This window comes from Podarcis melisellensis (assembly GCF_964234715.1).
Source record: "Podarcis melisellensis genome assembly, chromosome: 9".
Taxonomy (NCBI): domain Eukaryota; kingdom Metazoa; phylum Chordata; class Lepidosauria; order Squamata; family Lacertidae; genus Podarcis; species Podarcis melisellensis.
In genome coordinates, this window is record NC_138541.1 from 2,722,714 (window position 1) to 2,747,499 (window position 24,786).

The following is a 24,786-nucleotide window of genomic DNA, read 5'->3' on the forward strand; positions in this document are numbered from 1 at the left end:
ATTTTCGTGGTGCATTCGACTCAATTAACCGCCCAAAGTTGTGGAGGAAACTCGCAGAATTAAAAATTGATCAGCGCCTATTGATTCTAATGCAAAATCTACACTCTTCCAATACCTGCCAAGTCAAACTTAACACCAAAGGTCACCTTTCATCAGACATCCCTAACTCGAAAGGGGTAAAACAAGGGTGTATCCTTGCCCCCTTTCTATTTAATTTATTTCTATCAGACTTGCCAGATAACCTTCAAAAAATAGAATCACATGCCCCTAAACTTAATCAGAAACCAGTTCCTCTTTTATTATACGCAGACGATGCTGTCCTACTATCATTAACGAGCTTGGGTCTGAAACGTCTTATATCTTCACTGATCCTTTACTGCGAATGCAACAAACTCTCTATAAATTATGAGAAGACAAAAATTTTGGTCTTCTCGAATGGTTGGAAATTAGAGAAATGGAAAATAAGAGGGCAAGAAATCCAACAAGTGAAAATCTATAGGTATCTGGGAATCTTATTCCAGAGCAATTTAGGGTGGGCAACCCATCGCACAAACGCCATAAAACAGGCAAAGTGCACCTCATCAGCAGTTGCCCGTTTTTACTATCAGAAAGGTAATCAATTTATTCCTGCGGCCAATCAGATATTCCAAACAAAAGTGCAATCCCAGATATTCTATGGAATCCCGCTATGGGTCCAAGCATATAACAGTGATTTAAAAAAGATTCACTCCAGCTTTCTGAGACGTATTCTTGGACTCCCAGCTATGATCAAATATGAAACAATGTGTGCAGAAATAGGCATACACACAATGGAATATTGGGCATGGTCCACCTCAATAAAGTACTGGTTACGCTGCCATTTTCGCTGCCCTCCATCAAGTCTGCTCGCCGATTTGCTCAATGACTCCTATAAATCAAGATGGTATCAGCACCTCGAAAAAAAGATTGAATCTTTAGGCATCGAGCTGGAGCCCCTGTACAATTCTAATGAGCAATACATTTTCCATAATATCCTAACTAGACTAAAGGATGTCGAGAGACAAAATATTATGGCAGCTGTAAACAAAATTTGCTCCCCCATATTCTATGATTTAAATATCTTAGATAGCAGAGTCAATTACGTCACTAAATTAATAATCCCAGCCCAACGTAGGGCTTTTATGCTGGCCCGTTTGAATGTTTTTCCCTCAGCATTTGTCAGGGGAAGATATCAAAATATTCCTAGAAACAAGAGATTCTGCAGATGTTCTATGAATGTCCCGGACACTGTAGAGCATATTCTCTTTCATTGCCCATTGTACAGTACGCTCCGTCAACGCGTGCTGTCCCCTCTCTCGGGTGGTCTGGAACCCCAGCAAGGTGAATGTGTGGGACTCTACCTATCCGACGTTGACCAAAGGGTAACGGCGAGGGTAGCCGAGTTTTTGGTAGCAGTCCTCCAAGGAGCAGGTTAACAAAGAAAACCATTGACTCTATATGTATATATATATATATGTATGTAGCCAACTGCTGCCCTTTTATATATATTTCAAGGCCTTTATATGTTATTTTCTCTTTTATGGTTTTATTCACATAATGCCTAATAAAGGTTTGATAAGTAAGTAAGTATGAAAATAAAACCACATAGTGGCTGATAGTAATAGTGGCATTCTAGGAATAGTGCTGGGTCAAATTTCATCTGAGTCGCAAACTCCCTCTAGGAGATTCTGAAGGTGGGAGACAGCTAGGCTCACAGAGCCAGTGAAGGACCTTCCTTTAGCCACAAGGGTCTTGCCCCACTTGGATTGACCTGGGATGTCAAAGACTGCTGCCTCACAGGCGCAGCGCCATCACAATCTGCCTTACCTTTCAGCCACAGGTGTGCTTGTGATGGTGAATGGTGGCAGGGCAGGGCAGGCAGCCAATCAGCAAGCGGCTTGTGTCACAGGGCTGCTGCTTGCACCATCCTGGGAGGACAAAGGAAGCGAGTATAAGGCCGTGGGAGGGAGGCAAAAGAATCCATGGGAAATATAGAGCAGAAATAGCGTAGGGTTCAAGAGAATCAGACTCGAAGAAGAGCAAGGGAAATCCTTGACAGATAATCTGGAAGGGAATCCTAAAGTGAACCAGAATCAGGAGGTACAGTAGTTGCCTCGACACTCCAGCAGATTATCCAATGTTGGGAAGATCTACTTAGGTAATCCTTGAATTTTTAACCTCAACCTCCCATTAATGGAGCTTAAACTGCTCCCTTTTCACAGTGAATATTTTTATTTGAAAATTTAAGATACCGTATTTTTTGCACCATAGGGCGCACCGGACCATAGGGCGCACCCAGTTTTTAGGGGGGGAAATCAAGAAAAAAAATTCTCCCCCCAGCCCCAAAGAGCAGCGTACAGGCTGCACACAACCTCTCCCTGCCGGAGGGGTTGCACGTGGCTATGGCACAAGCCAAGGCAGCGAGCAGGATGGACCCCGCTCGCTGTTTTGGGTTCCCCTTTAGCCCCGTGCAGCCTTTCCCTCCTGGGAGAGGCTGCGTGGGGCTAAAGACTCCATAGCCCCATGCAGCCTCTCCTTGCCGGGAGACGCTGCACAGGGCTTTCCTGGCTTTTCTGGGAGGTGGGGGGATTCACCCACCTCCCGCAAAACCGGCAGAAGCCGCGCAACACCTTTAAAGAGATCGCGGCTTCTCCTGGCTTTTCTGGGAGGTGGGAGAAGGGACTGCTGCGGCCAGTCAGTCCCTTCTCCCTCCTGTGGAAAAGCCCGCAAGAGCGCACGGAGCTTGTGTGCAGCTCTTGGGGGCTTTTCCCGCCTGCCTCCCCCCTGCATTCGCTCCATAGGACGCTCACACATTTCCCCTTGCTTTTTAGGAGGGGAAAAGTGCGTCCTATGGTGCGAAAAATACGGTAGTTTAAATCTGTTAGGTGACCGTTCCTTCTTTCCCACCTCCTCCAGATATTTCTGAGTTTCCTCCTAACCTTTGCCTCCTTTGCATCACAACAGACTTGCCTTAATTTGATGCAGCGCCAGCCACCAATCGCAGGTGAAACTGCCTGTTGCTTGGTGGCGGCCAAATGCTGGTTGTTCCCGCTGCTTATTGGGCCTTGAACACAGCACCCGAATCCCTGAAGAGGCAAAGCTCTTCACACAGTGTCTAGTTAAGCTATGGAACTCATTCCTAAAGGTGCCAGTGATAGCCAGCAACCTTGAAGGTCTCAAAAGAGAATTAGCAAAATTCACGGAGGAGGAGGGCTATCGATGGCTCCTAGCCAGGATGACTATGCTAGTCAGAGACAGCAATGCTTCTGAAGGACAGTGGCTGGAAGCCGCAGGAGGGGAGTGCTGCTCTTGAGTTCGAATCCTGCTTGCAGGTTTCCCAGGGCATCTGGTGGGCCCCTGTGAGAACAGGATGCTGTACTAGATGGGTCATTGGTCTGATCCAGCAGCCACTTCTTAGGTCCTTGTGCTGCAGGAGGGTTTTCAGTGTTGACTAGATTCACACAGGTCATTCCTGAATAGTTAACCTTAGCCACCAATTCAAAGTGTTGGCGCTGTCCTTTAAAGCCCTAAATGGCCTCAGTCCAGTATAGCTGAAGGAGCATCTCCACCCCCATAATTCTGCCCGGACACTGAGGTCCAGTGCCAAGGTCCTTCTGGCGGTTCCCTCACTGCGAGAAGCCAAGTTACAGGGAACCAGGCAGAGGGCCTTCTCGGTGGTGGCGCCCGCCCTGTGGAACGCCCTCCCATCAGATGTCAAAGAGAAAAACAACTACCAGACTTTTAGAAGACACCTGTTTTGTTGTTGTTTAGTCGTGTCCGACTCTTCGTGGCCCCCTGGACCAGAGGGTCTGTGTACTGGTCCAGTAAACGCTTCCGCTGCGCAACCAGCAACAGTTCTCTTTGCAGAGCATTAATTAAGTCCAGTGCAGAGATTCTTGTTGCAGTACAAGCTTCAGAGTCTCAGCAGCAAAGAAATAACGACACAGGGAAGCCTGTCTTTCCAAAGACAGGTTTATTGCAGAACGATAACAGAAACACCTCCAGAGCTTTCAGACATTTTTGCTTCACGCCCCACAGGCAGAGAAAACAAACACTCTTTATATACTGAGCAACTTAACAACTTAACGAGCTTGACTACTTAAAGTCACATGACATTGCTAACTTGCCAGCGTCTTAGGTTTCACACCCTAACACCCCCTCTCGCTGGCAATACAAAAACAATATTACTTCAGACCCATTTCCATTGGTGTTCTAACACCTGCACACTCCATCATGCCAAACTTTTTCAACATTTGCAATATCTTGCCTTTTTGATTCAGTAGAAAACTGCCATTTTTGGTCCTATCTATCTGAACACCAAGATAGACCTTCACATCACCAAGATTCTTAACTTTGAAGTGTTTATTTAACTCTTTGGCTAGTTTTTTTATTTGTTCTTGTGTCTTTGAAGTATAAATCAGGTCATCTACATAAACAAGCAAAGATTCTTGAGCATCTCCTGAGCTTCTGAAATATAAGCAATTGTCAGCCTTGCTCCTGCTAAAACCAATGCCTACCAAAACGTCATTCAAACACTCATTCCAATTATGAACAGATTGCTTGAGTCCATAAATAGATTTATGTAGTTTCCATACCTGATTTGATTTACCAACTTTCAGTCCTGGCGGTAGCTCCATATAGAGCTCTTCAGCCAAGTCTGAATGAAGATAAGCTGTAGAGACATCAAATTGATTCACTTTGAACCCTTTCTGAGCAGCAACTGCTAATAGTGCCCGTAGGGTTTCACTCCTTGAAGTGGGCGCATAGACTTCGGAATAATGTAACCCCTTTCTTTGCGTAAAACCTCGAGCTACAAGTCTTGCTTTGTACTCTGGTTTCCCCATCGCTGTTGTCTTTATCCTGTACACCCACCTACAACTTACTGCCTTGGTACCTTCTGGCAGTTTGGTAATGGAAAACACACCCAGTTCTTTCATAGAATTCAACTCTTTTTGCATGGCCTCGCGCCACCTACTGGCCTCCTCCTGGGGTAATTGCTCAACCTCTTCAAAACTTTCAGGTTCGCAATTTGCCAAACCAGCCCAAACACTAATAGCTTGGTACCTTTCAGGAGGTATACCTTTGTTGGTACGCTTGGAACGCCTTAACAGTTCCTGTGATGTTCCTTCAGTTTCCCCCTCTGACCCAGAATCACTAGTCGTCACCTGTTTGTCACTAGTAGTTGAAGAACTTTCTGATTCTGACTTTGCACGTCTCTCTTGCTGTACAGGTGAACTTTTAGACCTAGAAGATTCTGACTTTACAGACTTGGGTGAACTAGACGATTTCTCACCCTCTTCCTCAGACTCAAATTCCTCAGCCTGTTCTGGAACTAATACCTGCCCTGGGGCCTGAGTTTCATTGTTACTGTCCACCACATCAAATAGTATGTCAGGATTTCCATGAATTTTATTCCAACCATCCTGTTCACAAAATTCCGCACTTCTGCTGATTGTGATTTTCGTTTGATTGCCTTCTACATTCACAAATCTCCAACCTTTTGTGTTTGCTTGATAACCACAGAAAAACATTTCTTTAGATCTAGGATCGCCTTTCCTACGTTGTGCCCTAGGCACCAGCACATAAGCACGACATCCAAAAACTCTTAGATGATCAATTTTTGGTTTTTCCCCAAATAGCATGAAGTAAGGAGTGTTGCCTACTGTGCTATTGTACACTCTGTTAAAAGTATAATTCGCATACAGTGCAGCCTCAGCCCAAAAATGCTGTGGAAGTCCAGAATCAAACAGCAAAGCAGCAATGGCTTCCTGTAATGTTCGAAATTTTCTTTCGGCAACTGCATTCTCCTGTGGTGAATAGGGATTGGTAAGTCTATGAACTATACCTTTCCTTTTTAACCACGTCTCCAGCGTGTGGTTCACATATTCCCCACCACGATCTGATTGTATTTTACGCACCCTGGTGTCAAATTTACATTCGACTTCTTCAATCCAATCCATCAGGATGGAAGCTGCTTGTGATTTTTCTTTCAGAAAGAAAACCCAACTAGCCCTTGAAAAATCATCCACCAAAATTTGCATAAATCTCGCACCTCCAAGCGATTTGACTGGCATAGGGCCACACACGTCTGTGTGCACAAGTTCAAAGGGTTTCTTGCTTACTCTATCAGATCTAGGATAGTTACATGTCTTAACTTTAGCATGTTTACAAGCACAACAATCCAGAAAATTTGGACAGGGTTTAATGTTACACTCCTCAGCTAAATCTGGCATCTTGCTTACATACTTAAAGCATATATGAGCTAACCTTCTGTGTAGTAGATGTGCACAACCTGTATGAGGAGCCTTATTTACACACTTAGCTTGCGCTTCACCTGTTGAACATCTACCTGCTGCTAACTGCTCTTCATCCAAAACAAAAAGCCCATCCTCACAGGGAATTTTAACTAGCTCCTTCCCCTGTTTCGAAATGGTGCACACATCATTTTCAAACTCAACCTTAAAACCACTTTTTACCAGGCATGACACACTCAAAAGTCCATTCTTCATTCCTGGAAGAACAAAAACAGGAAGGTTAGTTTGCAAACAGTTAACATAAATTGTGCCTTTAAGGTTCATTTCTTGTTTACTATTGTCTGCTATAGTCACAGTTTTTGCAACTGGCAATGTCTTGCAGTTCATCAAGCTGCCACTAGATGTCGCTGGAACTAAACTGTGACTTGCTCCACTGTCAATTATCCACTTCAAGGTTTGTTGGCTCCTTTTAGGACTCTGTTGTGCTGCCATTGCAGATAGTCCCTTATCAGCACCTGCTCCCCCTCTGGATCGTTGATTCTTGTAGTTCTCACGTTGTCTTCCCCTGTAGCTCCGGAAACTGGCCTTGGACTGTTGAAATTCCTGTTGCTTTTCTGGACACTTTGCTATCAAATGAAACCTGCTGCCACATCGAAAACATGACTTGCTGGCCATAGCAAACACTTGTGAGGCTTCCTTACAGCTCTGCCTGCTAGTTCCCCCACGCTGGGAATTATCTGAACAACCAACCCTTGGGGTATTTGAATTATCAATACGTTTTCGATGATGTTGATATTCTTGCTCACACAATCTACCAGTCACATAATTTATATTCAGCTGGTCCTCTGGCAAAACTTGTAAAGTTAGTACTAAGTTTTCAAACCCTGCATGCATGCTGCTAAGCAGAGTATAAACTTTAATATTTTCAGGAAAATTCACACCTAGAGATGACAGTTGGTTGAAATACTCAGTCATCTGTGACGTGTGTTCAACCACACTATCCCCTGGCTTCAGTTTCAACTCATACAAAGCACGTATAATGTTCACCTTCTCTCCGGGCGTGGCTCTATGGTGAATTCGCCCAAGAGCTTCCCAAATTTCAAATGCAGACCTTAAATTTTCCACATGAGGTAATTGGGAATCGTCTATCGATACCATCAACATGCATCTAGCTTTAGTGTCCATTTTATCATGTTCCCTGTTCTGAGCATGTGCAGCAGCCTGTTGCTCTGCTGTGGCATCTGCTGCAACAGCCACAAACGGCTTTCACCTCTGGACATAGTCAGCCCACACTTCTTTGGCTTCCAACCAGACTTGAGCCCTCTTAGACCACTGCACGTAATTAGCAGAGTTCAACTTTGTAAAGGGAACCTGGAAATTTTCCACTGCCATTCTTGGGGTCTGCTGCTACTCCCTCTGTGTCCCCTTGCTTCTCTTTCCCCTTGGGATTTGTTTTACTCACTTTTCAGACGCCTCCAGCCTCCTCTGAAGCCTTTTAAACTTTTTTCCCTCCATCTCTTCACTAGCAACCTACCACCGTCCTCTGTTTTTATTAACAAAACAAAAACACAACGGGAGGTCAAGCTAGCCTTTTGCAGCTAATGAAGCTGTAAATCTTCACTTACGCAGCTCTCTCAACTTTCTGCAGCCTCTCAGTTCCTTTAAGAGCTGGATTTACAACCAAGCCGGTCTTCTCTCATCCGAAAGCTGCTTTCACTTTCTCTGCACACAATACAGCTGTAGAAACGTAGAAGGAGCCATAACCTAAGAGGGTCTGTGTACTGGTCCAGTAAACGCTTCCGCTGCGCAACCAGCAACAGTTCTCTTTGCAGAGCATTTATTAAGTCCAGTGCAGAGATTCTTGTTGCAGTACAAGCTTCAGAGTCTCAGCAGCAAAGAAATAACGACACAGGGAAGCCTGTCTTTCCAAAGACAGGTTTATTGCAGAACGATAACAGAAACACCTCCAGAGCTTTCAGACATTTTTGCTTCACGCCCCACAGGCAGAGAAAACAAACACTCTTTATATACTGAGCAACTTAACAACTTAACGAGCTTGACTACTTAAAGTCACATGACATTGCTAACTTGCCAGCGTCTTAGGTTTCACACCCTAACACGCCAGGCACTCCTGTCTTCCACTGCCTCCTGCAGTTTGGTCAAACTCATGTTGGTCACTTTGAGAACACTGTCCAACCATCTCGTCCTCTGCCATCCCCTTCTCCTTGCGCCCTCCATCTTTCCCAACATCAGGGTCCTTTCCAGGGAGTCTTCTCATGAGGTGGCCAAAGCATTGGAGCCTCAGCTTGAGGATCTGTCCTTCCAGTGAGCACTCAGGGCTGATTTCCTTCAGAATGATAGGTTTGATCTTCTTGCAGTCCATGGGACTCTCAAGAGTCTCTTCCAGCACCATAATTCAAAAGCATCCATTCTTCAGCCATCAGCCTTCTTTATGGTCCAGCTCTCACTTCCATACATCACTACTGGGAAAACCATAGCTTTAACTATACGGACCTTTGTTGGCAAGGTGATGTCTCTGCCCTGTTTAGGAAAGCTTTAATGTTTAATATATTATTCTATTTTAATATTCTGTTGGAAGCCACCCAGAGTGGCTGGGGAAACCCAGCCGGATGGGCTTGGTACAAATAAATTATTATTATTATTATTATTATTATTATTATTATTATTATTATTATTAGCCTCCTGTTGATGGAGCTTAAATTACTTCCTTCTTTTCTTTCCATAATGAACAATTTTATCTGAGAGCTTTAAAAAAATGGTTAAAAGCTATTAGCAGCTGCTCTTTCTCAGCTTTGAAGATGTTTCTGATCATCTGCATGTAATAGAACCATAGAATTGTAGAGCTGGAAGGGACCCCGAGGGTCATCTAGTCCAACCCCCTGCACTGCAGGAATCTCATATAAAGCATCTGTGACGGACACCCAACCTCTGCTTAAAAACCTCCAAGGAAGGAGAGTCCACCACCTTCTGAGGGTGTCTGCTGATCAGACCATAAGAAGGGCCTGCAGGATCAGGCCAAGAGCCCATCTAGCCCAGCGTCCTGTTGTCACAGGGGCCAACCAGGTGCCCTGGGAAACCAAGGAGCAGAACATGAGCGCAAGAGCCCTTTCCCCTCCCATGGATTCCAGCAGCTGGTATTCAGAAACATGGCTGCCTCAAACTGTGGAGGTGGAGCGTAGCTATTGTGGCACCAGTAGCTGTCAGTAGACCTCTCCTCCGTGAATTGGATTAACCCTTCTTTTAAAGTCATCCAAGTTGGTGGCCATTGCTGCCTCCTGTGGCAGGGAGTTCCACAGTCCTGCATGAATGAGGACTTCTTTTCGTTTCTCCCGAATCTTCCAACATTCAGCTTCATTGGATGCCCATGGGTTCTAGTGCTAGGAGAGAGGAAGAACATTTCTCTGCCTACTATCTACATGCCATGTGTAATTTTTACAAACTTCTGAGTTTCCTCCTAAGATTCCCACACCCCTTTGAATCTCCCTCTTTGCTGGCTGAATCCCCAGAATTAGACGCTAATCCCCAGAATTAGATTTAGCCATGGATAACAGTGCAATGGGCTGATGCTTAGCAATCAACAACCATAGTGCTTCTTGCTACCTGTTGGGTCTTTGGTACCATGACAAAATTGGCAAATGGGGAGATCTTAGAGGCCTTGGAATGAGTCTGCCCCTGCGGCTTGATGGAGGTAGAAACTGTCTCTCATGTCTTGTTGTGCTGCCGTTTCTATGGGGATATACGCTCAGTCTTTATTACCCCTGCTTTGCAAAAATCTCCAGATGAATCCGAACTTCAATCTCTAAAATCCCTGGTAGAGGACAAGGATCCTGAGATCACGTTAAAAGGTAAAGGTAAAGGGACCCCTGACCATTAGGTCCAGTCGTGGCCGACTCTGGGGTTGCGGTGCTCATCTCGCTTTATTGGCCGAGAGAACCAGCGTACAGCTTCCAGGTCATGTGGCCAGCATGACTAAGCTGCTTCTGGCGAATCAGAGCAGCGCCCGAAAACACCGTTTACCTTCCCGCCGGAGCGGTACTTATTTATCTACTTGCACTTTGATGTGCTTTCGAACTGCTAGGCGGGCAGGAGCAGGGACCGAGCAACAGGAACTCACCTCGTCGTGGGGATTCGAACCGCCGAGCTTCTGTTCAGCAAGTCCTAGGCTCTGTGGTTTAACCCACAGCACCACCCGCATCATCACGTTAAGATCAAGTTAAGGGTAGCCAAATTCTGTGTGTTTGCCATAAAACTTAGGGAACAAGCTGTGCTATCATAATGATTAAGGCCTTAAATGATAATTTTAGGTGATATATTAGTGACTAAGTTTTAATTTATATATTTTTTAACTGTTGCTACATCTGTAGCGTGCCTGTTATACCTAATTGCAAATTCAAATGTATCCCTATTCTGTTTTATGACTTCCTTGATATTGTATGTGGGCTGGAACTGGTCTGTGACCGACATAATAAATTCAGTTCAATGTTAGAGGCCTGATGGTGAACTTGTCCTTTGAGCCATTGTCTTCACGGGTGTTTCTTCTTGTCATTTGAGCCATGGCCCCCAAGCCGGCGGCGGCGGCACCAACACCACCAGCACCAGCAGGAGCAGCGCCACCAGCAGGAGCAGCGGCGGCAGCGGCGGCCAAAGGGAAACCCGGTGCTGCTGCTCCTCCGACCAAACCGAAACCACGCTGGCGAATTCCTCTCAAGGTTGGATGGATATTTCTCGGGATTTTCGCCTTCATCTGCTTTTGTGTCTTGGTCACCACGGCTTTCCTCTGTAAGTTCACTCAAATCACCTCTTGACCAATCTGCACTGCCTGTGTTGCGTGTCGAGGTCCCCAAGCCACCCCCCAAATAACTCACAACGCACACTTAATTTTTGTTTAAGGTTTTTGGCATAATTTTGGCCACAACTTTATTTAAATACAAAACCGTGAGTGGTTGTTTAGGCATTGGTTAAGACTATCTGTCCCCCCGCCTGGGGACAGAACTGACTTCCGGGCACCACCGAAAGATAGTGCGGGGGAAAGCAAGTCGGGGAGAAATGGAGCTGAGTCACAGACCCTCAGTTCTCATCCGCATGCTCCCCGAAGGCTTGCCGGCCCTAGTCCCATTCCAGGGATTGGACGAAAAGATAGCAAGCCCCAGGATTCCTTTAACGGAATTCCCTTTCCGCAGCAACCATGGAGGGGCAGGCCCAGCCTATCCTAACCCCTCCTCCACCAATTTATAACCAATGCCTAACCGCAACCTTACAAGTTGTGACGATTTGCTACGCAGTAGGCAAAAACCAAATGGCCCAGCCAATCAGCCAGATGGACAAAATTCCTACCAAGCCCCTGCCCCAACGGCAGACGACCCCATGACAGGCATAGCAAGGTCAATGCAACAACCCCTTACTCAAGGGCGGGTGGGCGGGTGATCCGTTGCACACAGTAAAGAGAAAGCTCGAGGCTGCGTGCAGAGTATTTAAACATTTTACCCCTCCCACCAAAATTGCAACATAACTTTTACCCCAGCAACCCAGTGAACCAATCACTGCCCCAGGCCATCTTTAGAGACCCTGCCTGGTAACAGAGGGGTGGCTCAGCAGACCCCACCGCAACACGTGCTCTCCATGAAGGAGAACACGCTTTCTTGTTGACTTTACCTTGTGCTGTATATTGGTGTGTGTGCTGGTCCCGGGGGGGTTACCGTGCGGCGTGGTCTTAGTCTGGTCCTAAGTCGAGGGTAAGGAGGCTGTCTGTCAGGGGCGAAACAAGGTCCAAAATGAGGAGTTGGGCATGGTCAGGAACTCAGGAGAGCAGGTCAGGGTGCTGGCAGGAACAGGTTACCAACGATGTTGCTCCCGCAACCTGGGACTGGGCTGACTGGCCTTTATCTCCTCTGAGGCATAGGGCGGCCCTGGTCCACAGGTGACTCACCTCTCCTGACCTGGAGGCGAGCACTCCTCCTGTGAGAACTTAGTTCCCTCCGCCTCTCTGCCCTGAGCCTCTGCAGCTCAGGAGAGGCTGGAGGGTTACTGGACCCAGAGGCAACCTCAGCTTCCCTGACGGGGCTGAGAGTGGAGCACCTGCAGGCAGTGGGTCCTCCATCACCTCAGGGGCCAGAGCAGATTCAGCTGGTGTCTGCGCCTGAGGATCCGGCCCTTCAGGTTCAAACCCCTGCCCCGGCTCAGCCGGCCCTGGAGGCGGGGACTCCTGTGCAGGCTGGGATTCCTCAGGTTCAGCCTCTGAATCCGATTCCTAGGCCATAACAGTGTGTTAGCAAGTGGGCGCCGCACTTTCTCCCTGGCTGATGTTGCGCGCGTCAGCGATGCCCTCCGTAAACCGTGCAGCTGATCAAGCACATATTGATCCCTCCTCGTGTGGAGGAGCTGTGTGTGACCAGGAGAGTCTGAGCACAACAGTTCAGGCATTGGTGACCAAGGTTGGATTGCTACAATGCAATCTATCTGGGGCTTCCCTTGTGCTTGATCCGGAAACTGCAGTGAGTTTGGAAAACTGTAGTGGCACTTGCTGATAGGAGTGAGTCCTGTTGGCATGCAACACCTCTGCTCAGAGATTTGCACTGTTTGCTGTGTTGTTACCATGCCAGGTGCAGAGATGTAGCTATAGGGGCGAGGCGCTAGGCAGGTTTTTTGCCCTGGGTGAAGCCTTCAGATGGTTGCCATTGAGGTTCCCAGACTCTGTGTGTTTAATAAACTGGGTCTTTGATCCAGGTGAAAGAAGCCTAGTTTCACCCGCCAAGTGCAAAGTTTTCCTTATGGTATGCAAAGCCCTTAACAGCTTGGGATGGGTTTACTGGTGGGATATGTGGCCTAGGACCCACGTACCTACGGGACCGCCTCTCCTGGTATGTCCTGCGGAGGACCTTAAGGTCCACAAATGACAACACTTTGAAGGTCCCAAGTTGCAAGGTGGTTAGATTGGTCTCAACTAGGGCCAGGGTCTTTTCAGCACTGGCCCCGATGTGGTGGAACGCTCTGGCACAAGAGACTACGGCCCTGCGGGACTTGACATATTTCCGCAGGACAGGGCTGTTCCGCCTGGCCTTTGGTTTGGACTCAGTCTGACCCTTATGCTTCCCTCCCCTTATGGTTTTGAACTATGGGCTACTATTAAAATGAGGCTGCATTTTAAATTGTATTTTAACCCGTATTTTAAATTGTTTCTTTCCCCCTTCCCTATTATGTTTTTATTGTGATTTTACTGGTGTTAGCTGCCCTGAGCCTGGCTCTGGCCAGGGAGGGTAGGGTATAAATATTATTATTATTATTATTATTATTATTATTATTATTATTATTATTATTATTATTATTATTATCTTACCCAATATATGCCAACTCTGCTGCTTTGAATGGCAGAACTCACACTTCACAGGTGCTAAACTAGGGTTATGAGACATTTCCGTTTCCTGTGGACAGTCCCCAGATTTGTGAATAAGTCCCTGGACAAATTCCATCCCCGGAATGTCCCCAGATTTCTTCTAATGTCCCCGGGAAACACAGCAGCAGCCCGGAGCAGTTGGCTCTGGCTGGCTTCAGGAGCTGCTAGGATAGGAAGTCCCCATATGATGGTGTTGCAGGGGCTCTCAGACACAGCTTCCGGGCTGCCTCCACCTTCCCTGACCCCAGCAACTAAGCTGTGAAGGGAGGCTTCATGCTGCCTATCGGAGCAGCCTCCCAACTCCTACTTGCGTGCAAGCAGGAATGGGATGGGGATCTCTCAGCTGTGAAGGGAGGCTTCACACTGCCTATCAGAGCTTGTGTGCAAACAGGAGGGGCAGGGATCTCTCAGTCAGGCAACGGGAAGCCTCCCTTCCCAGCTGAGGGATCACCACCCCCTCCTGCTTGCACGCAAGTAGGAATGGGATTGGAGCTGCTCTGATGGGAAGGGAGGTATCGCGCTGCCTGAGAGATCCCTGCCCGCTCCTGCTTGCAGGCAAGTAGGAGTTGGGATAGGGATGCTCTGAAAGGCAGTGTGAAGCCTCCCTTCTCTCTGCCACCGCCATCGCTGCAGCATCAACACCCCGAACATGTAACATGTATAAACAAAAAAAATTCCTTCCAGTAGCATCTTAAAGACCAACTAAGTTAGTTCTTGGTATGAGCTTTCGTGTGCATGCACACTTCTTCAGATACACTGAAACAGAAGTTTCCAGACCCTTCTATATAGTGAGAAGGTGGGGAGGGGTATACTCAGAAGGGTGGTGGGAATGGGTGATTGGCAGATAGCTGTGATGAGCCTGTTGAGGACTCTTAATGACTGCAATAGGTCTTACAGGAAAAAGCAAGGGGTGAGAAGGTGAAAAATGGCTTTGTCATCATGTATAATGTATAATATATAAGTCGTCAACAGGCTCATCACAGCTATCTGCCCATCACCCATTCCCACCACCCTTCTGAGTAATACCCCTCCCCACCTTCTCACTATATAGAAGGGTCTGGAAACTTCTGTTTCAGTGTATCTGAAGAAGTGTGCATGCACACGAAAGCTCATACCAAGAACTAACTTAGTTGGTCTTTAAGGTGCTACTGGAAGGAATTTTTTTTTGTTTTGACTATGGCAGACCAACACGGCTACCTATCTGTAAATGTAACATGTATGTTTGTATTTGTTTGTTTATTTATTTATTTAAAAAGTCCCCAGATTCATTGAAAAAAAAAATCTGGTAATCTTATGCTAAACAATACTCTTTCCACACTTGTAAGAAATCATTATTTTAGTGTGGCAGGACCTGCACTTTGGAATTCCCTGCCCATTGCTATCAGGCAAGCTCCTTTGCTGTATTCTTTTTGCTGCCCACTTACAACATTTTTTGTTTAGGCAAACGTAGATGCTGATGTGTCTTGATTTCTTTTTGGCTTGTGGCTGATTTTAATCTTTTTAAAAAAAATTAATTTACTTGTTTTGAACTGTTTTCATTGATAGTCTTGACATTTCTTGCAAACCGCTAAAGTGTTTTGTTACAATCACGTCATATATAAATTCTGTCTATTTATTTATTTAATTGAAAAGGTCTGTTTAAAAGAATATTGGGTAAAGATCCCTGTTTGAGACCTTTCTCCCTATGTAACAACAACAACAACAACAACAACAACAACAACAATAATAATAATAATAATAATGTATTATTTATATCCCGCCCATCCGACTGGGTTTCCCCAGCCACTCTGGGCAGCTCCCAGCAGAATATTAAAAACACAATAAACATCAAACATTTAAAACTTCCCTAAACAGGGCTGCTCTCAGATGTCTTCTAAAAGTCAGATAGTTGTTTATTTCCTCGACGGTAGGGCATTCCACAGGGCGGGCGCCACCACCGAGAAGGCCCTCTGCCTGGTTCCCTGTAACCTCACTTAGGCAGTCCTGGGCATAGTGAAGCTAACTCTGAAGAAGGTATCTTCACACGTTTATGGGGACGTGTGCATGCAGGGAGATGGGGAAAGGTTATTTAGGTGTAAGCTTTTAACAGCTTCACATTAAAATTACCTGTATTTGTTTCAATCTTTAGTTTATAAGATGAATAAAGAAAAGGAGAGCCCACTTGATCAGCCAATGGACAAACTGAGGACCGCAATGGCAACCGGGCTAAGAAATAACGAACTCATGACTGAAAATCGTAAGTGGAAGGACAATAATCATTTGTTTCTGGTTGTTTTAGAACACCCCCTCCCCCCCCTCAAAGCCCCAACAGAAGGTAGAGAACAAGAGAGAACCTAGAAAGAACATTGAACATCTTGACCTGGCTGTGTGGGAACTATGCCACAAGACATCCAGTACAAACTCAGTAGGAAATATGGAAGCCATATTTTGAATGAGTACTGAAGAAATGAACCTATGCTGCCAATTCTCGTATTAAGACCAGTATGAAGTAAGCAGCACATAAGCACACAAAACACTACCAAACCATTCTACGGTCTAAATCTGATATTAATAATCCAAAAATTGAGAGAACGAAATTGGTGGAAGAAGATTGGAGGAAATTTAAAATTTATCTACAGAAACATTGTAAAATTTCTGAATGTTGATGACATTGAAATGAAATGAAGGGGTTCTAGCAACAAGGTAAAATGTAAGATTGGATTGATAATAGATGAAAATTTGAAGCTATAATATGTGAGGAAAAACAATTAAGGATAAACTAATAGGATATGAATTTGCTGAACCAATTTTTAAAAGGGATACAAAAAAGGGAGGCGTGAGGAAGTCAGGAAAATAAGTTAATCCAAGATGAAAAATTTAAAAAGAGGGATTTTTGTTTTTTTTGGCGTTTTTTCTTTTTCCTTTTTATGTTAAATGTTTGTATTTTTGTATTTTGTAACTTTGTATTTTTGTGTTTTTGTATTTTTCTTGTGTTTTTTTCTATTTGTTGCTCTATAATTTCTTTATTGTTAAAACTTAATAAAATATTATTAAAAACAAAAATTGAGAGAACGAAGTACAAGATCTACTACAGAAGCCACAAACAGAAAACTCATTCAAATTGTGTCCAAAAGGAAAATTCAGTCTTTAAATTCCGGCGTTTGTCACCTGTTTCGCCCATGAAGAGTCTTGGGCTTCGTCAGTAAATTCTCTCTCACGGTTTTGATATATTTATAGATTATAGATTATACATTTACATACATTGGCTTAGCAAATGAATAAATGCTTAAGTCAAGAAAGAACTTAGCATATGAAGTTGAATGTATGTAAATACACCAAAATCTTGAGGGAGAATTTCCTGAAGAAAGAAACTAAATTTTGCAGCTTAAGCCAAGAAGGAATGTAATGTATGGACTTGAATGTTTATAAATATACCAAAACCGTGAGAATTTACTGAAGAAGCCCAAGACTCTTCATGGGCGATACAGATGACAAACACTGGCACCCTGTCTAACTCTCATGCGTAACATCGCTGGCGCTTCGTTTGATCAAACGTACCTTTGTTGATATCTCCAGGAGCGTGGCTAAAGGAACTTTAAAGACTGAATCTTCCTTTTGGACACAATTTGAATGAGTTTTCTATTTGTGGCTTCCGTAGCAGATCTTGTAACCTTGTTCTCTCAATTTTTGGATTGTTAATTTAAGATTTAGAATGTGGAATGGCTTGGTGGTGTTTTGTGTGTCACTTATGTGCTGCTTACTTCATACTGATCTTTTGAATGAGGGCTCACCCACAATTCCACTTGCCTTGCCATTTCCCCCCAAGGGAAACTGGCTGTTTGCCACTGAATCAGAGCAAACATCAATCTGGTTCTCCAGATTGCACCAGTTGCACAGTTTGTACCGATTTAGCACTAGAGAGGGTTTCTTTGGGGGAAAGTGGTGGGCCAAAGACAAAATTTCTTGGACCCAAGAGGAAAAAAACACTCAGAGCAGTGTTTTCTAGGCACGACTCACATGGATGAGCTCTACATCTGTATACCGGCTCCTTCCTTCTTGTGCTTTGGCTCTGCTTCAGGATTGTAGTCCTTAGCGCTTATTATTGGTGGATGCAGTGAACTATCTTCTTTAGGATAACCATCTTTTCCTTCAGCTTTCGGTATGTTGTGGATGGAAACAGGGCAGATGCAGATATAGTCTAGGTAGAGAAATTGTATCTGTAATATTTAGACAGCAATGTGAAAACAGTGCAAACTCTGTTCATATTTGGGGGGTAGGAATCACACGATCATATTTTCTAGTCTTTGTCTAATGATCTTAATAAGGAGTAAGGTGACTATCTAAAGTATCATCCTCTGATTGGTCTATGACTTCAGAACTGCTGAAGAACTTATTTGTTCACCACCACCACCAATTTTATTATTTGTACCTCGCCCATCTGGCTAGGTTGACCCATCCACTCTGGGGATCCTTATTTTGATTTCGGAGGCTATTTTGGGTTTTTGCTAATGTTCTTTAAGGTATCAACTGTTTTAGCTTTGGGGGAGTTTTTACACTTGATTTGTTTGTTTCCTTGGGTGAGATAGGAAGGTGGGAGACAGTTATTTAAATAAATGGAAGTGTTGGGTGGGAGAAAAGAAACCCTCATCTAAGTTTGGGGATGCTTTCAGCCATGAAGGTAGCTGAAGAAGTCACGAACCTGCCACAGCACATAGCAGATGCCGAAAACCTCTACAATGAGCGGAAAGTAAAGTACCGTAAGTGCCTTCAACCCTCAATATGGTGCCGTGGCACATTTTGGGAATATAAAGGCGAGCAAACTTAGATGAGCTGAAATGTGATACTGTGGGTTATATTGCAGATATTAACAGTGTGCAGTTTGAAGTGACGGTGCATAAAAACTGACTCTTTTTTGCCTAGACCCATTAGATATTATTCAAAAACTTTACTTGAATAACTTTCTTCAAAACAGATCAAAAGCATCAAAGATACACCCACATAATTCAATACAATATCTTGTGCTGTGCAGCACAGACCAAGCATCTTAGAAATAAAATATAATTCCAAACAGAACTATTTTTAAAAAGGTCTCTCTCCTTGCGGCCTCCATTTTGCCTGGAGTTGTTTTCCTGCAGAGACATTTAAACATCCCTACTTCCTCAGAGATCTGGAAATGAAGACTAAAGGCAACTCCCTTTCAAAATGGAGATTTTCAGCCAAATACCTTTGTCACCTGATCTAAGGTTAAACACTCACGTGTTAGCTAGCAGAAAACAACAGTGCTTAACATCTTGAGGCTGTTGGGCGAGGTCTTTAGGGGGTTAGAGTCATGGTGTTACCAGTGTGCCGATGATACCCATCTCTATTTATCCTTGTCATCTGATTTAGGTGGAGCAGCGCATGCGCTTGATTAGTGTTTGAAGACAGTGATGGGCTAGATGGATAGCGACCAGTAAATGGAGGTTGAATTTTGGCAAGATGAAGGTGCTATGGAATGATAGTTCCTCAGTCTTGGAATAGAGTAGGCAGCCTGTTCTGAATTGTTGCCCCTCCAGCCCTGGGAAGGATTAGGTCTGTAGTCTTGAGATACTATTAGAATCCAGCTTGTTACCAGAAGCTCAGATATCTTCAGTGGTTGTGGAGTCTGGTTGTTCCAGGATGGGGATTGTTCACCCTCTAGTAACCTCCAGGACAGACTTTTTCAATGTGTTCAATGTGGGGCTGTCCCATAGCTGTCAACCGTCCCTTATTTGGTGGGAAACTCCCTTATCCCAGGGCCGTGTCCCTTATTGATGATGTCCCTTAAATTTCCCGGGTTTCAAAGGAAGCAGCTCCTCTCCCACCCTCCCTGCTGGCCAGGTAGGAGGAAGTCTCCAACTGTGTTGCTTGGCTGCGTTGCTCACCCAATAAGGAGTCTAAGAATGACTGGGGGGTGGAGCTTGCATGCCTTGTGCTGATCAAATCGGCCACGTTGCCTGGGGACTCGCCTTTGCTCAGCGCTTCCCAGCAGAGAAGTGACGGTGGTTTTCCTTGCTGCATCCACTTTGCTGGGTTGCTGCGCTGTGGGAACCACCGCTTGAGGCTTCGTTTGGCTGCTGGCTGGGCTTTCTGCCTTTAGCTCGGAGGGGCTCAGAAGTTGAACGTACCTGTGCCCGAAAAATCCCTTATTTTGGCTGCTGATCCCTTATTTTCAAGGCTGCTGGTCCCTTATTTTCAAATCTGTAAGTTGACAGCTATGGACTGTCCTTCAAGATGGTTCAAAGGTTACAGCTAGTCTCACATGCAGCCACCAAAGATCATATAGCTCAAGCAGCCATGGTAACTCTTTTAGAGTCTATTTAATATAGACTCTATATATTTAATATAGATGGGCTGCATCAATAGGAGTATAGCATCTAGATCAAGGGAAGTAATAGTGCCACTGTATTCTGCTCTGGTCAGACCTCAAATGGAGTACTGTGTCCAGTTCTGGGCACCACAGTTCAAGAAGGACACTGATAAACTGGAACGTGTCCAGAGGAGGGCAACCAAAATGGTCAAAGGCCTGGAAACGATGCCTTATGAGGAATGGCTAAGGGATCTGGGCATGTTTAGCCTGGAGAAGAGGAGGTTAAGGGGTGATATGATAGCCATGTTCAAATATATAAAAGGATGTCACATAGAGGAGGGAGAAAGGTTGTCTTCTGCTGCTCCAGAGAAGCAGACACGGAGCAATGGATCCAAACTACAAGAAAGAAGATTCCACCTAAACATTAGGAAGAACTTCCTGACCGTAAGAGCTGTTCGACAGTGGAATTTGCTGCCAAGGAGTGTGGTGGAGTCTCCTTATTTGGAGGTCTTTAAGCAGAGGCTTGACAACCATATGTCAGGAGTGCTCTGATGGTGTTTCCTGCTTGGCAGGGGGTTGGACTCAATGGCCCTTGTGGTCTCTTCCAACTCTATGATTCTATGATTCTATAATATTCAAGGTTTTGGTTTGACATAAATTCTCTAAACCAGTAGCAGGGAACCTCTGACCCACAGGCCTGTTTATTTCAACAATATATATACTGCTTAGAATCATAGAACTGTAGAGTTGGAAGGGATCTCGAGGAATCTCAACTAAAGCATCCACTGTAGTCTCTAAGCAGGCCACAAAAAGGTTATAATATTGATACCATAGAGGTAAAAATAGTTAAAATTAGCTTTAAAATCAGTAAGATGCCTGCTGAAATAAAAAAGGTCTTCATTGATAAGGGCTGATATGGGTCCCAATGAGGTCATTTCCCACAAACAACTTCCACCTGCCTCACAGCTGATGTCATACACAACACCAGAAACTTAAAGTGAGCTCCCAGTTGTTCCTTTAAAGGCAAGGCTCCCGGTTAGTGCCAAGCAGCTGAAATTGGGAGTGCGCCTTCTCTGAAAACAGCGTGATGATAGACATGGGATTCTAGAAGCTTCCAGTGAGCAGGCCGTGGTGTTCAGTAATCTGAACTTGGTCAGGCTGTTGCAATCAAAGCTTGCCCTGTCTTGTTGATATACCAAATATCACATGAGTCAGTGGGTGGCGAAGGAGTCATATTTGTATTTTATTTCTGTGCAGAAAGGAGCAGCAGGGATGTTTCCCCAAATTAACTGGCCCCGGACAAAGCGTTCCAAACAGTTTTATACATTTGGCACAATTTCCACACATTCCATTAAGTTTAAATTTCCTATCCAATAGTTTCCCTCCCCACAGCTGTCTCCCTATGAGCAGTCCAAATTACAAACAGTGTGAGCATGCGTGCTGACTACCATTTTAAACAAAGGAGCTTCCCCATGGTCTGCTAGACTTTTATTGCAGGAAAAGATTTCACCTCAGTACAGTGGATGCTTGGGTTGCGAACGTGATCCGTGCGGGATGCACATTTGCAACTTGCAGCATTTGTAACCTGCAGCGCCACGTTTGCGCTCGCATGGGTTGTGATTCGGTGATTCTGCACATGTGCAAAGCAAAATTTAGTGCTTCTGCGCATGCACGACCGCCGAAACCCGGAAATAACCTGTTCTGGTACTTCTGGGTTTCGGCAGGTTTGTAACCCGAAAAAACACAACCTGAAGCTTCTGTAAACCGAGGTATGACTGTATAGTATTTCATTCCAGTTACTGAGCATAGTCTGACCACAGTCCAAGCATGCTCAGTCAACCGACTGAGTCCATTCCCTAAGCAAAATGTTTTGAGGTAAGCCAGGCTGAGAGGCTGACTCTTCCCCAAATCCCAGAACTGCCCTTAGTCTACATGCAACACACTGCCGGATATGTTAAAGTCTTTGCATTAATTCCTCCTAGAAAACCTCTTTAAGAAAGGTGCAAAGTCTTCTGGTGGCTGGAAGCTTTTTGGGAAGAATCTCTACTACGTTTCAAAAGGGAAAAAGACCTGGTATGATGCCGAGAACTTCTGCATGTCCAGAGATGCCCATTTGGCCTCCATCCTGACTGATGAAGAACAGGTTATATAATAGTAATAATAATAATAATAATAATAATAATAATAATAATAATTTATTCCCCTGCCACTCTGGGCAGCTCCCAACAGAATATTAAAAACAATGAAATACCAAACATTAAAAACTTCCCTTAACAGGGCTGCTTTCAGATGTCTTCTATAAGTCAGATAGTTGTTTATTTCCTTGACATCTGATGGGAGGGCATTCCACAGGGCGGGTGCCACTACCGAGAAGGCCCTCTGCCTGGTTCCCTGTAGCTTCACTTCTCATAGGGAGGGAACTGCCAGAAGATTCTCAGAAGAGGACCTCAGTGCCCAGACTGAATGATGGGGGTGGTGATGCGTCTTCAGGGATACTGTTATATCTCATGTATACTGAACAATATATATATTGTTCTTCTTTCTCTCTTGCTGTTCGGGGTTTATTAGCATCTTCTCCAATGCCTGTATTTTTCTGACTGTCTTTTAACTGTCACATGCAAATACTTCAGGACCTCTTGCAAATACTGCTGTACCTTCTTCCTCTCCACACACCACAAACCCTGGTCTGCCAGAGCTCCTGTCCTGAAATGTGTCACCACAAAAGAATGTGACTTTGAGCACGATCCCATTTGCACATGCAGTGGCGTAGCGTGGGTTGGTTGTCAGCACCCGGAGCAAGGCAAGTAATTTGCGCCCCCTAACCCGTGGATTTTAGCACTCGAGTGCGAGCGCCCCCCCAGATGTTGCACCCTGTGCAGCCGCCCCCCCTGCACCCCCCACGCTACGCCACTGTGCACATGAAGTGATGGTGAATTTCAGCAGGTGATGGTGGGGCTTCATTGCTTGGGCACTCTAGAACAGGGGTCAGCAAACTTTTTCAGCAGGGGGCTGATCCACTGTCCCTCAGACCTTGTGGGTGGCTGGACTCTATTTTGGAAAAAAATAATGAACAAATTCCTATGCCCCACAAATAACCCTGAGATGCATTTTAAATAAAAGCACGCATTCTACTCATGTAAAAACACCAGGCAGGCCCCACCAATATCCTAGAGATGCATTTTAAATAAAAGGACACATTCCACTCATGTAAAAACAGGCTGATTCCTGGACCGTCCATTGGCAGGATTGGCAGAAGGTGATTGGGTCGGATCCGTCCCCTGGGCCTTAGTTTGCCTACCCTACATTCTCCCTAATTTTTTTGGCAATTCTGAGATTTGGTGATGGATGTGCAAGTGGTGTGAATTGTCCATGAAGGTCATGGAGCCCATTTAAGTGCTTAGCACATAATGTGGGTTTACTTGTCAAGGATTATGAAAGACATCATGGAGCAAAGGACACATGGAAGCCCAGGAATGCTCGTATCTCTTTATTGCCATGATGCTGAATTCCACTTCCCTCTTTCTGCAGACCTACATCACTTCTCAACTCACCACTCCTGCCTGGATTGGCCTTACAGATGAAAGTGAGGAAGGCAACTGGGAGTGGACAGATGGCTCCAGATTAATAACACAGTGAGTCTGCAAAAACCATAGCCCAGGAGGTGATGTTTCTGCATGCCTGAGACAACTGCACCATTTCTTGCAAACTCTGTAGCAGAACTTAGGGTCCCCTTCATTTGGGGTGCCGGTCCTAAGTGCTCAGGCCCCAGCAAGAGAGAAGTTACCGTTAGAATTTGTAGGACCTCATTGGCACAAAAGAGAGTGTTCCTTGCTGGGGAGGGTTGTAGATGGGAGATGTGAGCATTTCCTCCCTAGGACCACCATTTTACTGTCTCCTTCAAAGTCTACATGGCTCCTCCACAGCGAGTGGACATAACACAAAGATCAGGTGTACAAGAAATGTACACTTGCCTGCCACAGCATGGGCATAGACAGGATTTATGTTGGGGGGCGGTACCCACCTGTCCTGTTCCAGATCTGAGCTACCTACAATGTGATTGGTCAGTTCGCCTAGCGCTCAGTTGGGTTGCCAGTTGCAATGCTTTGGCTGAACTTTTTTTTTTGGGGGGGGGGATGAAAACCAAAAACATGGATTTGCAAAATTTTAAAAATCCACCTGGACAAAAAGATTAACCATGAAAAAGAGGACGTGTCCAGGAAAATCTAGACATATAGCAACCCTAGCTTTGTTAGGCTCAGCCTCTTTTTCCCGATTTTATAATACAAGCCCTCCTGCACCCCCAGGTACTGGTCTGCTGGCAATCCCAACAGCTGGGAGAACTATGGAGACTCAGAGGAAGATTGTGCTTCCATTATTCCTTCATCTAGAGAAAAAAATTGGAGCGAGTGTAACTGCCACGAACTTCACAGTTGGGTTTGTAAGGAGAGCCTAGATACGGGAGAATTGTAAAATTTGACAAACCCATTGCCTGGAGCCACACTGGAGTGAAGATGGAACGTGTTTCATTTCACTTCATGGGAAGTCTGCTCAGCCACAGAATGAACAAGAGCGAACAAGAAAATTCTATCTCATTCAAGGACCATTCCTTCAGTTGCCCGACGCCAAGAGAGATCGGAGTATGTGTGCTATTGTCAGCTGATTGTGGATATCTGTGCCCTGAGTGATGGGTGTTGAGGAAGGGTTGCAATTTTCCTCCCCGGGAAGGCTGGTTGGGTCTACTCTGTTGGCAAGGCAACTCTGGAGAAGGGCAACATTCAGCAGATGTGTTGAGTTTG

General features: G+C 45.2%; 1 protein-coding gene across 1 annotated transcript; it reads left to right on the forward strand.

Annotated features, from left to right (window-relative positions):
- The first annotated feature begins 1,933 nt into the window (after positions 1 to 1,933).
- On the forward strand, positions 1,934 to 24,582 carry LOC309377697 (uncharacterized protein). Its single transcript, XM_081925360.1, has 7 exons — positions 1,934 to 2,176; positions 10,845 to 11,072; positions 15,812 to 15,919; positions 18,333 to 18,419; positions 21,973 to 22,133; positions 23,519 to 23,622; positions 24,295 to 24,582. Exons 2-7 carry the CDS (start codon positions 10,847 to 10,849, stop codon positions 24,458 to 24,460), a joined length of 852 nt encoding a protein of 283 aa, XP_081781486.1. The 5' UTR covers positions 1,934 to 2,176; positions 10,845 to 10,846; the 3' UTR covers positions 24,461 to 24,582.
- The last annotated feature ends 204 nt before the right edge of the window (positions 24,583 to 24,786 follow it).

What these genes read in the sequence shown, in the direction of transcription:
- LOC309377697 (XM_081925360.1), top strand. Translation starts at nt 10,847, where the DNA reads ATGGCCCCCAAGCCGGCGGCGGCGGCACCAACACCACCAGCACCAGCA. An exon ending in CGAACTCATGACTGAAAATC is followed by an intron (nt 15,920 to 18,332) that starts GTAAGTGGAAGG and finishes GGATGCTTTCAG; the next exon opens with CCATGAAGGTAGCTGAAGAA. An exon ending in TCCTGACTGATGAAGAACAG is followed by an intron (nt 22,134 to 23,518) that starts GTTATATAATAG and finishes CTCTTTCTGCAG; the next exon opens with ACCTACATCACTTCTCAACT.